At 46.6% G+C, this 18,822-nt stretch overlaps 1 protein-coding gene and 1 long non-coding RNA gene across 8 annotated transcripts in view; one reads left to right on the plus strand and one right to left on the minus strand.

The window, feature by feature from the left end:
- LOC118301237 overlaps positions 1 to 18,822 on the plus strand; it is a 1,055,945-nt gene that overhangs the window by 868,643 nt on the left and 168,480 nt on the right. The gene's annotated exons all lie outside the window — the stretch shown is intronic.
- The window catches only part of LOC118313039 (interleukin-1 receptor accessory protein-like 1), a 225,876-nt gene that overhangs the window by 53,000 nt on the left and 154,054 nt on the right, over positions 1 to 18,822 (minus strand). For all 3 annotated transcript variants that reach the window (XM_035638254.2, XM_035638292.2, XM_035638283.2), the window contains one exon: positions 17,480 to 17,554. In XM_035638254.2, coding sequence (XP_035494147.1) covers positions 17,480 to 17,554 — 75 coding nt within the window. The remainder of the gene's footprint in view (positions 1 to 17,479; positions 17,555 to 18,822) is intronic.

The raw sequence follows: 18,822 nt of genomic DNA on the forward strand, positions 1-18,822 counted from the left end.
TCAGGACTTAATGCTGGTTACAAAGTCACCGACAAGGTTTTTTTCTTACATGAGAAAAAAATAATAGACTAGGCTGCCGCCTAGTCTATTATGCCACTTATTGTTCAATGTCCAGTTCAATGTCTATTGTGCCACTTATTCAAGCAGGAAAAAAAACACAAGACACACTTTTTGAGGAGTCACTGATGGAAAAAAATGTCAAACTGAAACGTGTTCTCAGTGACGGGATTCAATTTAGTGCCGACCAAGTAAGAAGCCAAATCCCAAGTTCATTTAATCGACCATCTGCTTGCTCCATCGAATGTTACACAGTCTTCCTTTCCGACATTTCTTGTCCTTCTAATGAATGATTTCATTCAAACACATACTGCATTTGCCCGTGTCCATTCATAATCACACGTGTTTCCTCCTCCTCCTCCCCGCAGCCTCTCCCCACACGACGGTTGCAGACTGCAGAAACACCTATTCTCCGTGAATTGGAAACACTTTTGTTTGCTCACTATCTCCAAATGAAGCTTTTACAAGAAATGCACGCTGCGTGATTTGGACGCTCAAACCTGGCGACCCATTTGCGAGCCTTGCTGTTTGATAAATGACTGCGTAATAAGCTGGCGCGCCGATTCGTCCGTTTTCATTGGCTCCGTACCTCATAATAAGGACTTTGCTCAAATTGCACTGTGCCGCAGCAGGATTTATGAGGAACTCAGAAAAGGGCTATCCAATAAACTGGGTCACTTTGAAGTTCAACATCTCCAAAAGCACTAACAATCTACTTAGACCATAACTTCAAAACATTTTTATTTTACACTGGAGGACATTAAAGTTTCTCTTTTGCTAGTCCCTGAAAGTAACCTGTGTTGACCCAACGCATTTGCATTCGCATCAACATTGGATTTCCTACAAACACCTCAGGTGATGAAAAACGTGATGCGGAAATATAATAATATAATATAATATAATAAAAATATGCAGTGGGGGACTTTTGACCAGAAAGAAATCTGTCTGGTATTCAGTAAATATTTAACAAAGGCACTAGTGGAGGCTGTGGAGACTTCATAGTATTGATTTAATAAATAATAATGATAGACGCGTCTACTGCATTAAATTTAGATTGCACCGCTGTCAAACCATTTCCGCCAAGGGACCGGTCTCGGCAAAGTCTGTTCCCCGGATTCGACGGGACAAAACTATGAATGTGAAACAGGGCGTTCCCCCTTTCACATTCATAGAGCAGTGAGTTGACCTCGAGCATCTGTGACACACTTGTGGCCTTGCTTTACAAAAGAGACCAGGGGACTTGGTGTAAGGCAGGCCTGAGGAAAGCCTTTTTAAAGAAACCTTGATTCTTTTGGTTATACAAAGGGCAGAGTTACAGTATTATATATATATATATATATATATATATATATATATATATATATATATATGGTAGAAAACGGCCAAATGTTTGAAGCAGGAATTCTATTAATAATCTACTGGATCATGTAACTTGTGTGGCTATGATGGACAAATTGGACTTCATACATTTGAGTAAATCATGACTAGTGTCCTCTGTACTTTTATAAAACGAATAGAGCCCCGAGAACCAGATCAAATTACACACACGTCCTACAGTTGGCAGACACAACCTCAGGCTCTACTGCACACTTATCACTATGAATTACTGTGTTGTTATACCGTAATGCAATCGTGAAGTCTGGACAGCATTAGAGGAGGAAACCCTGAACGAGCCATTCCCCCCCTCAGGCCGGAAGATTAACTCTGCTGCTAAACCGTGGGATAATCGGAATACTCTGGCCCTGGGTTCACTCTGCTCGATAGGAAAGTCCTTCAAACTCGGTCAATATTTACCTGTGGCGATATCAAATTCAAGAGCCCGTGGTTACTGCCGTTAAATCGATCGGAGGTGTCCGTGCTTTTCTGATGTTGAGGTGGGGTTGGGAAGAAGAAACATGCAATTTCAACGCGCGACGTCGAAGCAACTCAAGCACTCAGCTTGAGACGCTTCTCTGTAGACTGTCTGTTTGATACGTAAAATTGCCAATTGCTGAAATGTAAGTGGTGCTTTCAGCTTGTTCAAAACTTTCATATCTTGAACTTCAAAGTAGGTTGGAATGTATGAGAGCAGGTTTGTCTACTCAGAACGCATCAAAACTTAAAGTTTTGGTGCCTTTTCTGCCGCTGCTCCTTGATTTTGGAATAAAGCCGCAGAGGACCTGTCAGTTCTCGTCTTCAAAGTTCCTCTCAAAACTCTCTCCACAGTATTGTAAAACAGTTTATATACATGCATATCTTGTCTGTCTGCTATATAAACGATGTGATCGGAAGAACATTTCTTGTCGGTTGTTTTGCATATGATGGTAACTGAGCTGTGACCTTGACCCACGGCTGCCGAACGGACTATTGAGCTCCATCTCCCTTTGCCTCAAAGGAGGAGGAGGCGCCGAGCATGCCACTGACCTAGATGCTCAACAGGGCGCCAAATCAGAAATGATGTGCACCAATCCTGGTGACGTATCAAGACGCACGCTGACAGCCGGCCAATGGGGAGGCAGACAGCGACGAAAGAGGGCAGAAAGCAATCAGGATGGAACTGTCTGCGCCTCGGGTATGAAAACAGACTCGAGGAAATTCCTTGCTCCCAGTTCAATGTCTAGAACCATTTTTTTTCCCAGATTGGCGGTTGATTTACCCGACATGCCAATAGGTGACAGCTGACACCTTGACCTGACAAGGTCAGACAGATTGCATGCATGTATGTCCCAGGAGGCTCCAGGGGGTATCATAACAACGCTGACGTCCAGATCAATCGCAATCAATACTCCTGCCTCCTTAAGGTCCTTTCATTTAGTCGTTGTCTATATACATGTTTGACACGAACCCATAATTGCACATTTTCTGTGCAGCTGCTTGATTAAAGCGCAACTGCTTAACCCCCAGACCCATCGCTCACTAAATCAGTCGCCATTGTGTCCTGTGACGTGCACATCTGCCTGAGCGCCTTGAATCAATAGCCGTGGCTGTGTTTTAGCCAAAGTCACAGAGGCTGTAATGATGCTTAACAGCCCATTAAGGTGATGGAGACCTCCAGTGTGGTGCGGCTGACATGTCGGGGTTAAGCCGTGGCTTTGGACACCTCGGCGAGGCCATGTTCACGGCAGCAAAGCGCACTCTACATGTTGGTTACATGTTAGGCACCCCCTTTCGATTTCTGACCTAGTTATAGTAAGTAGGGAAATTACATCTTTAAAGCATCTGTCATGGTGAAAGATGGTCTTTTTTTCTCTGTGATATGCGTTTTGTTATGCAGAATGGGGAAACCTTTCCCTGCATGCATCAAGCACACGTTGAACAGAAAGTATATTTGGCAACTCATGGGAGCTCTGTGCAGTTTCCCCAGCTGCAGCGCCAAACATCCCCTGGCTGAGGCTCTTTTTATCTCTGCCCTATTGTTCGGTGACCTCGGTTGCACAAGAGGCTTGTTCTCCATTGTTCGCCTCCGCAGTGAAATGGATTAACAATGGGCTGTAATTGCAGCAAAGATTTAGGGACAAACATTGGGAACCATTATCTTTCGAGCTGTGTGACACAACCGAGCCATAATGATAACGCCCAATAATAATGACAACATAATAATGACAGCTACAGAAAACAACATGTCTAGATTAGGTGAGAGGGTAGTCCATCAAGTTGTTTGCGCATGTGTAATTGTTGATTACCCCTTGCTGATCAAAAGACACTTAATGTTGCTGCTGATATCAATAATAGAGGAGGTAGAAGAAGTGGGAGAGAGAGTGTGTGTGTGTGTGTGTGTGTGTGTGTGAGGTTGCACAAAGAGAAAGAGAGTGAGAGAGAGCAAATGAAAGGGGCAGACAAAGTCCGAGTGAATACTCCTGTGTGGAAAATGATAATGTTTCTACACCTTTCGGCAATGAGTCATGTGCGTCCATGTGTTTCTTTTCCAGACATGCACAAGCGGCACCTTCCAAGGCTCCCGTGCTTGTTCACGACCGTGTGGTGGATGTGTTTGAGTGCCACAACAACAATCCACACCTCTTCTTAACTCAATGGCCTCAATTTAGGTGGCACACACGTGCATGTATCCCCACACACAGATACGACAACACACGCCGCGCGATTACGCTACACAACGCTCAGCTAATCCCGCGCGACGCCAATGCATCTGGCCAACAAGCAGATTTCACAGCCTTCCAAAGCCTCACCGGTGGGGGAAACGCGACAGCACACAGACCTTGGATGTTCCTCTGTAGCAGCCAAGCAACGCATAAATAGCGCCTGTTTATTTCCACTCAACAGCGTGTGTGAGTCAAGACTCCGCATCGCACGAACCAGACGTTACATAAGTGGGTTTTGGATTGTCAGAGAGAAGAGGTGAGGACGGGCTGTCGAGAGAAGCAATGTCACATAAGTGCACATGCATTCCTCAACATAAACACACACACACACACACACACACACACACACACACACACACCGACAAAGAGGCTCAAGCAGACGTCTGTGCTGCTCTTCGTGCCCTTATGCAGGTTGACACACTCGTTTCACTGCTTCAGGCGCTGACCGCATTTCACGAGTGGGGGAAAGAAAGAAAGAAAGAAAGAAAGAAAAAACGGATCTCCATGGCAACAGCTTCTCCCCATTGCTTGTTGTAGCGCGTGTGATGACATCATTCAGACATCATCCACCAACACGGATCAGAGGTACCTGCCGATGTGCGTATCTCCGTGCGTCCGTCAATCACAACCTCGCTTGCCCTTTCAGACGAGAGAAAAGGGAAATAGAGGGAATCCGTTTCGTGAAGAGACGTCGGCCAACTGATATAAAATACAGCACCAGTTTAAAATATGATTGACACGATAAGGTGCGTAGTGTGTCAGATGTTAAACGAGCACTTTTTCACACAAAAGTCACATTCACCCATTCACACAAACATGAATACATTGCTCCTTTATATACTTCTTTATATATATATATATATATATATATATATATACTTGTAAATTTGAACCTGTGCAAAAATTGGCTAAAACAGGCAAGCACCTTTGTATGGTCCTTAAAGTGGCCGTCTAGACTGTGCATTACAGTAGTTTAAAATATTTAATTATCGCATTGGCAGCCTGTGAATTATACATGGATAAACTAAACACGCCCTGTTTGTTATTTCAGGATATTTTTTCATAATACACGTACAACCGTTCCTTTTCACCTGGAGGAAATCTTCTTCTGACACAGAGAGAAATCCTATTACGGGCAGACATAGATAGTAATGGTTGTCAAATGCTACCAGAGAGGGTGAAAGAGAAGCAACAGACGCCTGTGAGAAAGAAGCCACAAAGGCTGTTAATGAAGCGATACAGACACAGGTAGGGTACAGAGGAAAGCTACACGAGAGGGAAGACAGATAGAGCGATGCCACAAGCGGGAACAGATGGCTGCGAAGAGAGTTGGAGAGAGCGACAGAGAGAGAGAGAGAGTGCGTGAGTGAGAGAACGACGGGCAGACAGAGAGCGAGGAAAATCTGGATCAGGCTGGAAAAAAAGGCCTCGAGTTCACTATGGGGAATGCAGTAAGTAGGACAGGCAAAACTTAAATCCCCCCCCCAAAAAATGAGACCCAAAAAGAACCCAGAGGAGAACAACCCGCTGGAGGCCCGGGAGCTAGAGATGGACCATGGCTCCCCTCTGGGATCCAGAATCCACCTGAAGATGAGCACAAAAAGGGGGGATGATGCGTTCTGGATGAATGGAAATCTATGCAAATTCAGCTATGGGGGGGGGGGGACGGGTCAGGGACAGTCCCGATGCAAATGAACTCTCCTATTGGAGGCCGATTCATCCACGTGTATGTGAAGGTGGAGCGGGATCATACGCTGTATTTATGGCAGCGATCGGAGAGAGTAAGCAGAACCTCCTCACAGTTGGGGTCCTCTCTTTGGGGAAGTGGTTTTTTTTTGTTTTTTTTTGGTCTGCAAAACCTCGTCGGCACTACGCCTTGTTGCATTTGCGGCCAGTAAAGTGCGACAGCGTGTTATTCCTTCCCCAGTGCTTGAGGCAACGGCACCATACAGTAAGAGTTGGTCATTAATTCAGCCAGAGCGTCATATCGTCTCATTCCTGAGAACGCCGTTTAAACACAAGAAATGATGTGACTCATTAAGTGGGTTGAACCAATACCATTATATTGTAATATGAAACCAATCCTCACGGCTGCTATAAAATGGGCCTGTGGCGGTCGTCTCCACCCTCCCTGAGCTTCCTCCTCTTTGTGCTCGACGCTGCTCCACATTTCACAATCTCCAACCAACAAAGCACCGCAGGAGGTGACGTGCGTTGGTATTCTCAGCCAGAGAGCGGCCGGCAGATTGACAGCTGTCTGGATGAGCGCGGAAATGTCGCATTGTGCCCGCCTGGCGAGAGAACGGCGTGCGGCTGTGAGGATGTGATCAATCGCAGCCGAACGCGCCTGGGAGGACCTCGCAGACACGCACCGGCGGGAATCGCACGCGATCCAATTTGCTTCAGGGTGCACTGTTCGTGCCTTCGGGGACGGCCCTGGTTTCCGCCTTTCACCTGATGAGTCATCCACTTAAAAAAACAAAAAGCTGATGTAGTGTTTGAGTGAAGCTTGATGAAGGTTCTTGATTTAGGCGTCCCCCAAGATGATATGATATTTTTTATTCTCTCAGATTATTCGAGGGGGCGCTCGGCGAGCAGCACGACAACGCTTTACTGCCCGCCCCCCCCCGAAAAAATCTGATTACTATAGATGCAATACATGTTGTCTGGAGCTTTGCCCAAAGTCCACTTTGAAGCAGAATTAATTCAGCCAGTGTGAATGAATGGGAATACGTCTAACCCAAGGGCAAACACTAGATATACAATCCTCCGTGTCAAATTTACGTTTACATGGCCGATTCACTTTTATTGACCTGCTGTCTTCTTTTTTACTTCTGATTCCTTAGCGCTTGCAGTCAGTTCTGGTTACTAACCCTGAGGGCACATTAATATATACAGTATAAACTGTAACTGCGATGACAGCCCTTCAGAATGTGTCCACTGGACACCCTGTCTGACAGCGGGAAAATCAATACAGCGAGAACCATAACCTATTGTCCGATTCAGAAAACCCGTGTGCGTGCGTGATATTTGGTTTTCTCCGAGTCAGCTGTCACGTTACAAAAACATGAGTTGAGGAAATATACACCTGCCAAAATACCAAATGCTGTACGTCTCACTGAGATTCTGTGCAGGAGATGAAGATTGTTGAGTGAAGACTGTGAAGAAGGGAAAGAAATAAGTAATTATCTTGCGCGTTTATGAAACATGTAGATAAGAAAAAGCTAAACTCGCAAAACTAGGGCGCGTAGTTGACGATGACATACTGAAATCGACGACCCCAACTAGAAAACAACATGTCCCGGATCAAGGACAGCCCTGAAAATAACTTCCCTTGACCCTCCTTTAGTGTCAAAGTGCCTTTCTTTGACGACCTACTGTGTAACTTTAAATCGACGCCTCGTGCTTCTCCACACACCAACAGGAAATACATTACATTATAGAAATAAAAATACTGCTTCCTTGCATCAATAACTGATGCCAAAGGTAATGCATAGGGTTTTTTTTAGGTGATATTGATAAGCAGCTACATGTAGCATTGCTTTATTATTCTGTTTTCTATGTTGGAACTAGTCCAGCGTGCAGGGATTGGACTCCAGCAGATTTAATGAGTTGTCTGCAGAACACTGATAATAATTTTTAACTGTATTCAATGGTGACTAATGAACTGTAAGCTTCAACTGAACAAACACTGAGCAGAAATTAACATAAATTATTGTCTCTATTAGTTTTGGGGCAGCCATGTATGCAGCATCAACATAAAAACACATCATGGTGAATCCACAGCTGGATATTCGTTACATATTCGTTGACTAAAGCAACAAGTGGAAAAAAGCAACCACAAACGTAACTGAACACACACACCGACACCCCCCCCCCCCCCCCCCCCCACACACACACACACACACCACAGTAGGATGATGATTGGATGCAAATTTGTGCATTTTTAAAAATTCATTTTCTGCATCTACTGATGGAAAAGGAAGCAAAGGAAAACACACGCAGACACACTGTCTGTCTCTCTCTCCGTGTGTGCGTGTGCGTGTGTGTGTGTGTGTGCGCAAGGGCACGAGGCACAGTCACACTCCTCCCCATGGTTCACAACTATTCTTGCTGTACTTCTTTTTACCTTTGTACACGTGTTGGCATATAAGTGTGCACACGTGAGCGAGCAAACGCACACACACACGCACACACACACACACACACACACACACACACACACACACTGTATTAGTTGATGAGTCATAGCTCTGGGTCCTCTAAAACTGGGACAACACTCAACACACACACACACAGCTCGTACAACGGAGCAGCACAAACACATGCACACAGAGAATACACTCTCACACAGATATGCACACAGCGGTGACTTGGCATCACCCACGTTCACAGCCTGGGGCCTCTGAAGCCGCCTGGTGTTGACAGGTTAGTGCTGTTTTTCCTTCACACAGCCAAAAGAAGTGAGCGTGCTAAGCATCAGCGGCCCCTGATTCTTCCGTGAAGTGGGCTAATTACGTTCATCCTGGGTAAACCCCGCTGACAATATCTCCTCTGCCGACTTCTCGCCGGAGACAAGTTATTGATCGTGCAAATGGACTGCAGCTTAATATTGGCAGGTGGACTGAATATTAAGGTTCTAAATAAGTTTGCCCGGCGACATGAATGCAATACTTTGATGCCACGTTGAATATCGAATCCCTTCCGGGAAATATAGCGAGACCACATTATGACAGGCGGGGCCGAGTTCTACATTCGGCTCGCCAAATCAGCGAAACAGTAAATTTGGAGATTTCCTTACAGCACCAATAACCAACAGTCAAATCTTGATCCAACCAAACATGTGAATTCTTTTTACTGCATTTGAGTTCAGGCTGAGACTTCAGCGACATTTTTCACCCAGGGTAGTGATGACATTCACATGTAAACCCCTTCACATAGCGAATAAAGCATTGAACATACATGGACGCACTCGGACAATTAGACTGGAGAACTTGACACGGGTAAAATAATTGCCGATCTGTGTGCAGTGACGTTAGGCTTAAGTGCAGCCTGTCAATGTGCACACGAGGTCAATGGGTCTTTTGCAAGTATGGGTGTTAAATGGAAGTGTTACGCATGAGCACATGGGAAAAACCTTCCGAGACCATGAGACTGTCACCACGATGATGGTCTCTTCCGAATGCAGTCCGCTTAGGGACAATTCATTTCAAAAATGTGATGAGAAAATAAACACCCTGAACAATCCGCAGCAACTAATGGACCAGGGACTCACTGAGGGAACAAGTTGTCTAGAAAAGCCTTTGTCTTAGCCATGTCGCCGTCATAATTGAAATCAATATCAATACTGTGCCGCAGCGGGGAAGGAGGCCCGATATATTGTATCTGGACTATCTGGTCTACAGGAAGAGTGAACAGTCGGGTGTGTGAGAGGGAGGCGTCCATGTTGCGGTGAGCCTGAGTCTCAGGGATTAAACCTAATAGGTGCTGCCAAGTCAGCTGGCACACTGGCCGTGGTTTCTCCCAGCAAGAACCAGGAAAAGAAATATAAATCTTTTTACAGTTAAATATTTTCTGGCCACCTTGGTTTCATTCTTGGAAACATTTTGGTACCTTCCAAAAGCACTAAACTAAATTACATATTCCCAAAATATTTCATATTATAATTAGCAATTACTTTCTCACTCGCAGGGTTGATCATAGAGTACGAAAAGTCAGACTTTCAACTGTTCAATTTTTAATTTCGGACACTAATGATAGCAGGGAAGCAACGATAAGTAGTAACACAAAAAGTACTAGAAACATCGTGCTGCATATCATGAAATAGAGATGCTGGTGTGAGAACAGATGAGTCTATTGCATCATATCTGCGCTACTTTATTCTATTCTATTCTGGTCTGTAAAGAGGTCAGGGCCTATCTGAGTGTGTCATAATCCCTCCCACTGCTGGGGAAAAGTATTTTTCTTTACATAAGGTCCATAAACAAGACGTTGCCTGACTCATGGCAGTTATGAGGGAAATATCGGCAACATCTCTCCGGACATGTTCTTCTTCCCCGTGGCGTCACTGCCCACAGGCCACACAACAGGATCACAGTTGTACAACCGACACAATGGACCAATGCGGATTTGGCAAAAAGCGAATCTGTGTGGACAAATCTGACCGCATCAGATCGTTTTGGCACATATCAATCTCCTGAAGGTGGCGGGGTGAGGCGGGTGAGGAGCACCTTTGTGAGTGTACATGGGAGTGTGTGCGTTGTGTAGCATCTCTATCATGACACCATATATACGTGCGCACATGTGTCCGTGGGTCCGTTGTCCGACCTCTCTCCCCTCCCGACCGTCATCCTGGCCTCCATGCTCTCTGGCCGGACATCAGAGGACGCCCCCCCCCCCCCCCCCCCCCCGGACACACAAAGAATAACACGTACACAATCGGAGGGTGGCCCAAAAGGCCAGTGCGAGAACGGAGACAGTGCAGAGGGACCGTCGCCCAACCAAGGTCACACTCTGGGCAGAGAGGAGACGCTGTCATCTCTGTCCAACCTGGAAGCACATTCGCATAAATGCCGCCAGAAGGAAAACCAATATGGCCACCTGTTTGGCTGGAAATACTGCAAGGGCAATTAGTTCAACCAGGCAACTCACGCGCGCTGCCAAGGGAATGATGATGGGGGGGGGGGCAGTTTTTGCGGGGGTTTTCATTTTGGCTGCAGGCTGTACCGTTGAACTGGCTTCGCAGACGCTGGTAAATTCTCGAGGAGCATGAACGCACGCAACTCTTTTCGCAATTAGGGAGAATGAAGCATCCACGCGGTCCACGGGTTGAAGCAGAACTGTGAAAAGGAAAGAAAGACTAAACAGCCTAAAGAATTCAAATGAAAGTGTTTTCCCTTGTCCTAGACGAGTGATGTCTTCTCCCGCTGCGAGCAGTTGGAGTTTTTCAATGGTGGCTCAGAAAAGAGCAGAGGGAGTTGCACGTCGAGGTTAAACCGAAGGCTTGTGCGTAAGTGCCACACTAAAAGGTGTGTCTAGACGTAAAGCAGGTGGCTCTGCGCTGCCAGGATGTCACACGGAGCCGAAACGACGACTCCTGCTGTCGCTCAACCATGTGCTGGTGTTCAAATGAGGTGAACTTTCGGACATCACTGATTTTCCTTCCGCACGCCGTGGAGGCGCTGCCTAGTGTTTCGTCGACTCCTCCTCCCCGTTATCCATACGCCTTTGAATTCGTGCATTTTCAAGTTGCCCCACGCGGCTCGTTTTCGCGTGGGTCGACAGCCCACAGACGACTGACAGAGTTAGAAGTCTCGTGACCTTCTCGAGTACCTACATGCAGGTCGGACGCAGGAACACCTCAGCCGTTAAACCCTAGAAAAAGAAATCAACATCCACCCAGACTTTCTCCCAACCCACATGGCAAGGCCCAATTTATGATTAATAGGTCCACCCGGAAGACGGGAAGCAGTATATCTCAACACTCGAGTGCCCTCGCCAGTTCCTGATGCTACTTTCTGCACGGCGAATGCCTTTAGCCGCTTTTTTCCTGTTAGTTTGCCGAGACAGGCACAGGGCTGCAGGTGGGTGCCGCTGACAGGAAGCAGAGCGGCGAGCAGCCAGTGTGGGACTGTAGCGTGACTTTTGAGGTCAGTCACTATCAGAATGTGAACACGGCATCGGCCCGGTGGGTCACACTCTGCTGGGTTTCCTCATGCTGAGCAAAATGAGCCGCCTTCGGTCCAGCGCGCCGATCGGGCGAGCAGAGACTGTCCCCCTCATTACTTTACTTATGTGGAACACTAATGGGAGCATCCCTTTGCCAAGAGTCTCTTCCAATCACCGCCAGCGACACCCCCTCTCTAATATGACTATCACGATTTATGACTCTGTGCTGCGGGGCATATTAACCATTTGGGACAGTGTGCCGCCTTGTATCCACTTTCATCTGTAATAACCCAAGGTAAGACACCATCATATTTCATCCCTCTGGGAATCTTAAATGATCTCGCTCACTTTTTCTCCGTCGCGCCGACTCTTTGCCCAAACTCCCCCTTACCTAGATCCCTCTTTCGCTCTCTTTCCTCCCCCTCCCTCCATCTCTGTCTCACTCTCTTCTCCGTCCCCTCCAGGGCCTGGACTCAGCTGGAGACTCGCCAGGAATGCAGACGGGATCACTCGCGGATGTACAATAACTTGAGGAGAATAAATATGCCCTAATTGAGAGAAATGATGTAATATCGATCCCAGGGCCTCTGAACGTTTGGCGTCGATGAAGCATTCTGCCGAGCCGGTGACATTTAGAGGGATGGCTGGTGTGTAGGTGAGCGTGTGTGTGCGCTTGACATTGGCAATAGGTGTTGCTGTGCTGTGCGAGGCTTTTTTCCTTATTTTGTATTTATTTTTCGGTGAAACAAAAAATCGTCACATGGTTTCAAGAAAACTTCTGGGCGCAAAAAGCGTAAGTGGGAGGAAGAAGATCTTTTTGTGTTCTTGCTTTGCCTGTCTGCAGAATGTACCAAACAAAGCACTGAGCTGCTGCATTGTATCAAGTGATGCTTTGCAGGTGTGTTGTGATGAAAACCGTGTGTGGGGCAACTTCCGCCTGTGCAGTCGGAACGTGTGCCACAAAGAGATGCTGAGTGGCTTGGGCGTTAGAGCGAAAAGCAAACACAGGCAGTCTCGGCTATAAGTGTCGGCTCTTCAAGCATCCAAGCATCTATGGGTTTTAGTTATTTTCACTGTAGTATCATGCAAGTTAGGTCCACTATTTTTCTAATACTTGTCCTGAGCTGTACGCCAGTGCCGGTACGCAGTGCCTGAGAAAGAGCTGGCTGCCAAAGCCCAATACCATTGCATTGTCAATGAGAACACACACACACACACACACACACACACACACACACTGCTGAAGTTAGCTCGACTCAAACAACAGCGAGCTTTCTTCCGAACTGCCTCTGAATAGTTGCAGTGTGTTGGTGCCCAACGTGCGCTGTGGGTTTTTAATCCGTGCTGCAGGCGACTGCGGCAGTAGTTACTGGCGGCTGGCTAACGTCATCTTCTGCTGCAGCCGACGGCCTGATAGGGAGCCCTGCGGGGTTTTTTGGGCACTTTTTACACTTTACTTTGACAAAAAAGGAAAATGACAGACAAAATAACCACTCGATCTACGTGATTCGCGCCGCGCGAGGCCGAACAATAAATGGTAACATTTAAAAACATATATATATATATATATATACACAATATTTTGAAAGGTTTTTCAACATTCACAAATGATTGCGTGGCGAATGAATCATTTGCCAAGGATGATATGGACAGTTTCTTCTTTCGTTCGACACCATACACGTGTGTGGATGGGTGTTTTCAGGGATGTGTGAGGCTGGGCGCGGGAGGAGAATATAAAGCGCTGAAGGTTGGGGTAGTAGTACTGGAAATGAATTTCAATCTGCTTTCATCGCTGATGCTTTCAGACTTAACCTCCCTGATGGTGTTCAATCGAACGCCAATGCGTTTGCAGGCTTGGTGTGAAAGCTGTCAGCTGGAAAAAAAAAAAAAAAGATTCTCATTATTCGATTTTGTGATTTAAAAAATGTGATTTTACCCCAAAATCTACGAGTTTTTAACCCTTCCCATAATCAATGAGCTGTCCGGATACTACCACCAGCAATGTATACATGTATTTATGCAAGATAATTCAGCTTTCATGGTCACATGTATAAGCATCAGCATGAGTATAAGAAATTTCCCTGATATTTAAGAAACCTAAATTGTACTTCCTCCAACTAGAAAACCCTGAAGTTCCCTGTGATCTAACTGATGTTATCTGTCAAGGTCTGCCGTGTTGGAATAAATCAATGCTTCTGCCTTCTGACCTCGTATTTATTTCACTTTTTCTTATGTTCTTTAAAGTTAATTTTTTCATGTTGCATTTCCTGTTAAATGCATGTCATATATTTTCGATTGGAAACGTCGTTTGAGTCGAGCCACAATGTGTCATCAGCAGACAATAGACGGCTTCTGTATGTTACAAGGGAGGGATAACTAAAATCAATAAACCATGTGTCGGTGTGCTCATCATGTCTTCCGGACCCTTGATGTTTACAACCTCTCGCTTGGTCTCGTGGTATTTACCTTGAACATGATCTATCACACATGTCCACCTATGCGACACGGCGTGCCTTCATCCCGCTGGACACTGTCAGCAGGACATCCGAGACATCAATATCAATAATTGAATATTGAAAATGGTGCCCCGAATCAATGCGAGAAGATTCCAAACGTCGCGCCATGAGACGAACATACAGCTCAAGGCCCCCCGGGATAATGGGATGATCAACATTCATAGACTGATAAAGTCAAGTAAAGGTTAGGCATTTCAAAACCATCTGTCAGTGAGGTGAAAGTTGACATTTTCTATGCTGTCTCGGTGTAGTTCATCACTTCTTCCCAATGACCCCTTTGTTGTACAGAGGATGTAACGATACAGAATTAAAAGAATGCCTCTTATATTACTTGGTGGTGATTCAAAAAAAAAAGAATTCTGATGTGGAAAAGCAAAGTCGTCTTTCACAAGCTCCGTCTTTGTCCCGGGACAGGAGACTATGAGGAGTAGAGGACTGTGTTTGGAGTTGGGGGGTGGACCAATAACCTTTGACCCTCTCTGGTGTTCACAATTTTTTCGCTATGCTGCTGCCTCTTTGACCGGAAAACAACAACATCACCCACGGCCCCCTAAAGGCTCCCAGAAGCCAATCGCTAACTCAATGACTCCGACACAAAACAACTCTTGGGGGTGCATTAAAATATAAAAGATGGGCCATGCAGAGCAGCACCAAAGGGCGGAGGGCTTCCAAAAAGTCAGGCGTTCGTGTGCGAGCTAAAAAGGGTGAATTTCAGGAGGAATTGAGCTCAGAGGTTCAGACACATCACTGCGTCAATTTCAGGAAAAAAACTTGACGCAGCGTCAAGTGTCAGGGGGTGAAGTGTGAAATCCCGAGGAAGGAGGCAGTTGAAAGGGCTCGGAGCTCTAACAGCCGATCGAGATCGCGGGGGGGGGGGGACTTGCTGGATATTCTCCAAATGAACATCACACACATCACACACACAGAGTGACACACTTTGGTGGTGAACTCGATCCAACCCAGAATGGAATGTCTTTGTAGGCAGGCAGGCGAGGCTGCAGGTAACGTGCCGGCTCTGCACGGGAAACAGCGGAGTAACAAATGAAACCTGGCAGCGGCAGCACACCCAAACTGCTTGTGTCACTTCTGTGTTGTCGAACGCGATCCCACGGGGGATTCAAACCGGCTTCCGTACACCCACCTGTTGTACAGGTGGGTGTACGGAAGCCGCGCTCACCGCGGAAGCCGCGGAAGCCGCGGAAGCCGCGCTCACCGCGCTGAGCCTGCCCGGCCACGCTGCAGTCAATTACTTCTACATCCGCACGTGACGGAGTGAGAGCCGTGTGCAGATGTAGAACGTGTCAGACTGGATCCCCGGAGCCCAAACCGCGTCCGATCCGTCCCGCGGAGGGAAGCCGAGGGAGGACGCGCCCACCGAGAGAGCGCGGAGAAGAGCTTTTGTAACACCATCTTTTAACCACACGTTTCGAAATTCAATCGACCATAGCCGAAGAGCCACAACTGAAGATAATGGAGCGGACCACGGATGAAAGTGTGCGTTGATTAAACGGTGGCCCCCCTCCCCACTTAGCGATCCCGCTGTTCTCCCCGTTAATCCCCTGGGCATCACAACGAGAGCTCGAAAAGTGTCCCAATTACCTGTGAGTCAAAACCACTTACGCTTCTATACAATATCGGAGGCTGAAAATTAAAATTCCACCAAAACCTGCCGCAGCTCCGAAAGGACGGACTGCGCTCTCGGTGGGCGACAGAAGCGATGAAAAGACGTGACGGAGGCTTGTAGAGGCAAATAATCAAACGTGTATTCATGCATTATGTACACAGAGCTGCTGACTGTGGGGGGAGGAACATAAGAAAACTGCTTTTTTTTTGTTTTTTTTTTTACTAATCTTCATCCTCAATCCTCAATGAAAATCACAGTGAAAATTCAATCTGACACAGGAAAAGGGATGAAGGCCTTGAAAGCGAAGAAACAGAAAGTCCCTGAGCGAGTGAAAAAATAATAAATATATATATATATATATACGGGTAGAAAGAGTAGAGGCTAGAATTCCCAAACAAGAAAAGCAGCGCATGTTCTTTCTTCAGAAACGCAGTGCGTGTTCCCACAGCCATCAGGTAATATTTTGAAAATCCCCATCATCCTCTGTGAAAACACCTCATCGGATGAAAAAAAAAAGAAAGAAGCCGGGGATGCTTTTATCCGTCATCAATTCAAAGCTACAATGATTTGCGCCTATTCTCTGATTGCCACCTTTTACCTCGGCGAGCCGGTTGTACTCCCCCCCCCCCCATGACAGATTGACTTCAAAGGAAGCCTCCGTCGTGACCCATTTTCCCCTCCACCGTCAGCTGAGCTTCCGCCCCATGAGGCACAAAGCGGGAATTTTCCCACGAGAGCCCGTGCATCAGAAGCCGGCCGGGCATACGAAAGCGTGGCGTACTGAGGCGGCCGCACGAGGGGGGGTGGGGGGGGGGGGGGTCGGAGGCGATCATTTGAAGTAATGCTAACATTGTAAATTTGAAGATTACAGGCGGAGATATTTCGTACGATGGTTCCTCAGAAGCACCACTTTGATTCGCCACCGACTCATTACCCGCTGAAACACTGCACGGATGTGACGAATGACTCATCCTGTTTTTCTTCCGTCACGACGAAAACTCAAGGTCCATTCAGACGAGGGGAGCAGAAAGTGAAGAGCTATAAAAGTGGAATAAAGTGGACTTCTTTTCGAATTAACCGGTGCATGAGTTCTTTTTGCTCGAGGAAGAGGACGTAGTGATAGAGCGATGAGAATGATATCATTGCCGCCGTACAGTTCGTGAATTCATCGTCATGACGAGGGTAAACAAGGAGGAAATATTGAGCAAACAGCATCAATAATAAATTTAGAAAATGTGAGAGGATCAGAAAGCCTCGAGAGGTTTCCAATAAATGCCTTGCCCTTTCCGGCGGGTCAAGGATTCGCAGAATGTACTAGAAACTTATCTTCACCACAGGGGAAATAGTTAGGGCTCTAAAAAAACAAGGCCGTAACTTTCGCAGAACACGACGGACCTCCGGGAGAATTTCGCTTTCGGACGACCTGAGCTAGAAATCTCGCGCAAATCTCGCGGTGGCGAGCGGGCGCGACACCACATGCTTTCGTCAACGGAACGCGAGGAAGGAGTGGAAGGAGGAGAGACGTAAGTTCTTACCTATGGCCATCTCCATGACGCTCATTTGGCTCTCCGAGGGCGACAGGATCTTTGGCGGCTTGTCTGTGAGAGGTGCTGTGAAAAGACAAACGTACAGAGGGAGAAGAAAAACACATTAAAGTCCACACATTTCTCCACTATTAAAGCTGTATGACAATGAGCAAACGCTCAGAATTATCGTTTTAACGCTTCAAACATCAATGCACATACGTTCAAAGCAGCAGCCGCCGCCGCTTCATGCTTTTAACGCTATTCATTCCTTGTGGGCTATAAACGAGTGCGCGAGTAATGACGCGGCCTTGACGTGGACTGCACAGACTGTGCTGCAAGGGCGACCTGTCAATCATCTCCCAGTCGGCAACACACGTCCCCAGATGAAAATCATTGGCAGCTGCAGCGGGCACGGGAGCGTCAGCAGCCGCAAGAAACCACGTGAGCTGAAACAGGGAGCGACAGACAGCAGGAAGAGTTTGCAGTTTCACACGGATCTGGATCCTCCATGCCTCACTTGTCTGGCGATGTAACCCCACAGCAGAGAGCGTTTGAGACACGTTTTCCACAGGTGGCTTAGAATTGGTAGGTGAAATAATAATAGAAAAATGTCCACAGGCCTTATTTATATGTCAGGGGTCATTGAACATAATCTCCGCTGAAGACTCCTCATTAATACTATCGACATTTGAAAAAGACCCCATGCCGTTGGCTCAGCAAGTCCTCGAAACTAAAGGGCATTTCCCAAACACTCATCCGGTCAATGTGTTCTTCTGCCGCCGTCTATGGTTCACGTTTGATGAGGATTCAGCTCCTTAATCCTCTTGGTTATCAAGGTTATAGGGACGGACCAGAGCCGTGGTTGAGAGAAACCTCCACCAATCCGCTCAAATGTTGTTTGGGGGATTCACAGACGACTTGTTGGGCTTGATTCATACTGAGGCGGTCTATGTGATCAGTCATTTTTCCGGGCAGGATGTCGTCTAACAGAAAGAAAAAAAAAATCATGGTCTCGAATAAAAGATAATGCAGTTCGTTGAAAACAGTGGGCTGATTACAGGAAAAAAAACTGACTATGTGAACTCATTAATTACTAATTCAAAAAAAGAATTATGCCTGACGTGTTTCTACGCAGCGTAAAGAAATCTCATCACCTCAATTACCTTTTCCGCGGCGAAAAATATGCTCAGATTATTTCATTTCACCATGACATTAAAAGAAAAAGGAGTCTTTTGCCACTCTGATGGAAGAAAGAGAATGCATCTTATGCAGAAGCTTTCCAAATATTCATAACACGGCTCCGATGAGATCCCCATACACCCTGTACGTGCGCGTGCACACACACACACACA

This window comes from Scophthalmus maximus, chromosome 1 (assembly GCF_022379125.1).
Source record: "Scophthalmus maximus strain ysfricsl-2021 chromosome 1, ASM2237912v1, whole genome shotgun sequence".
Taxonomy (NCBI): domain Eukaryota; kingdom Metazoa; phylum Chordata; class Actinopteri; order Pleuronectiformes; family Scophthalmidae; genus Scophthalmus; species Scophthalmus maximus.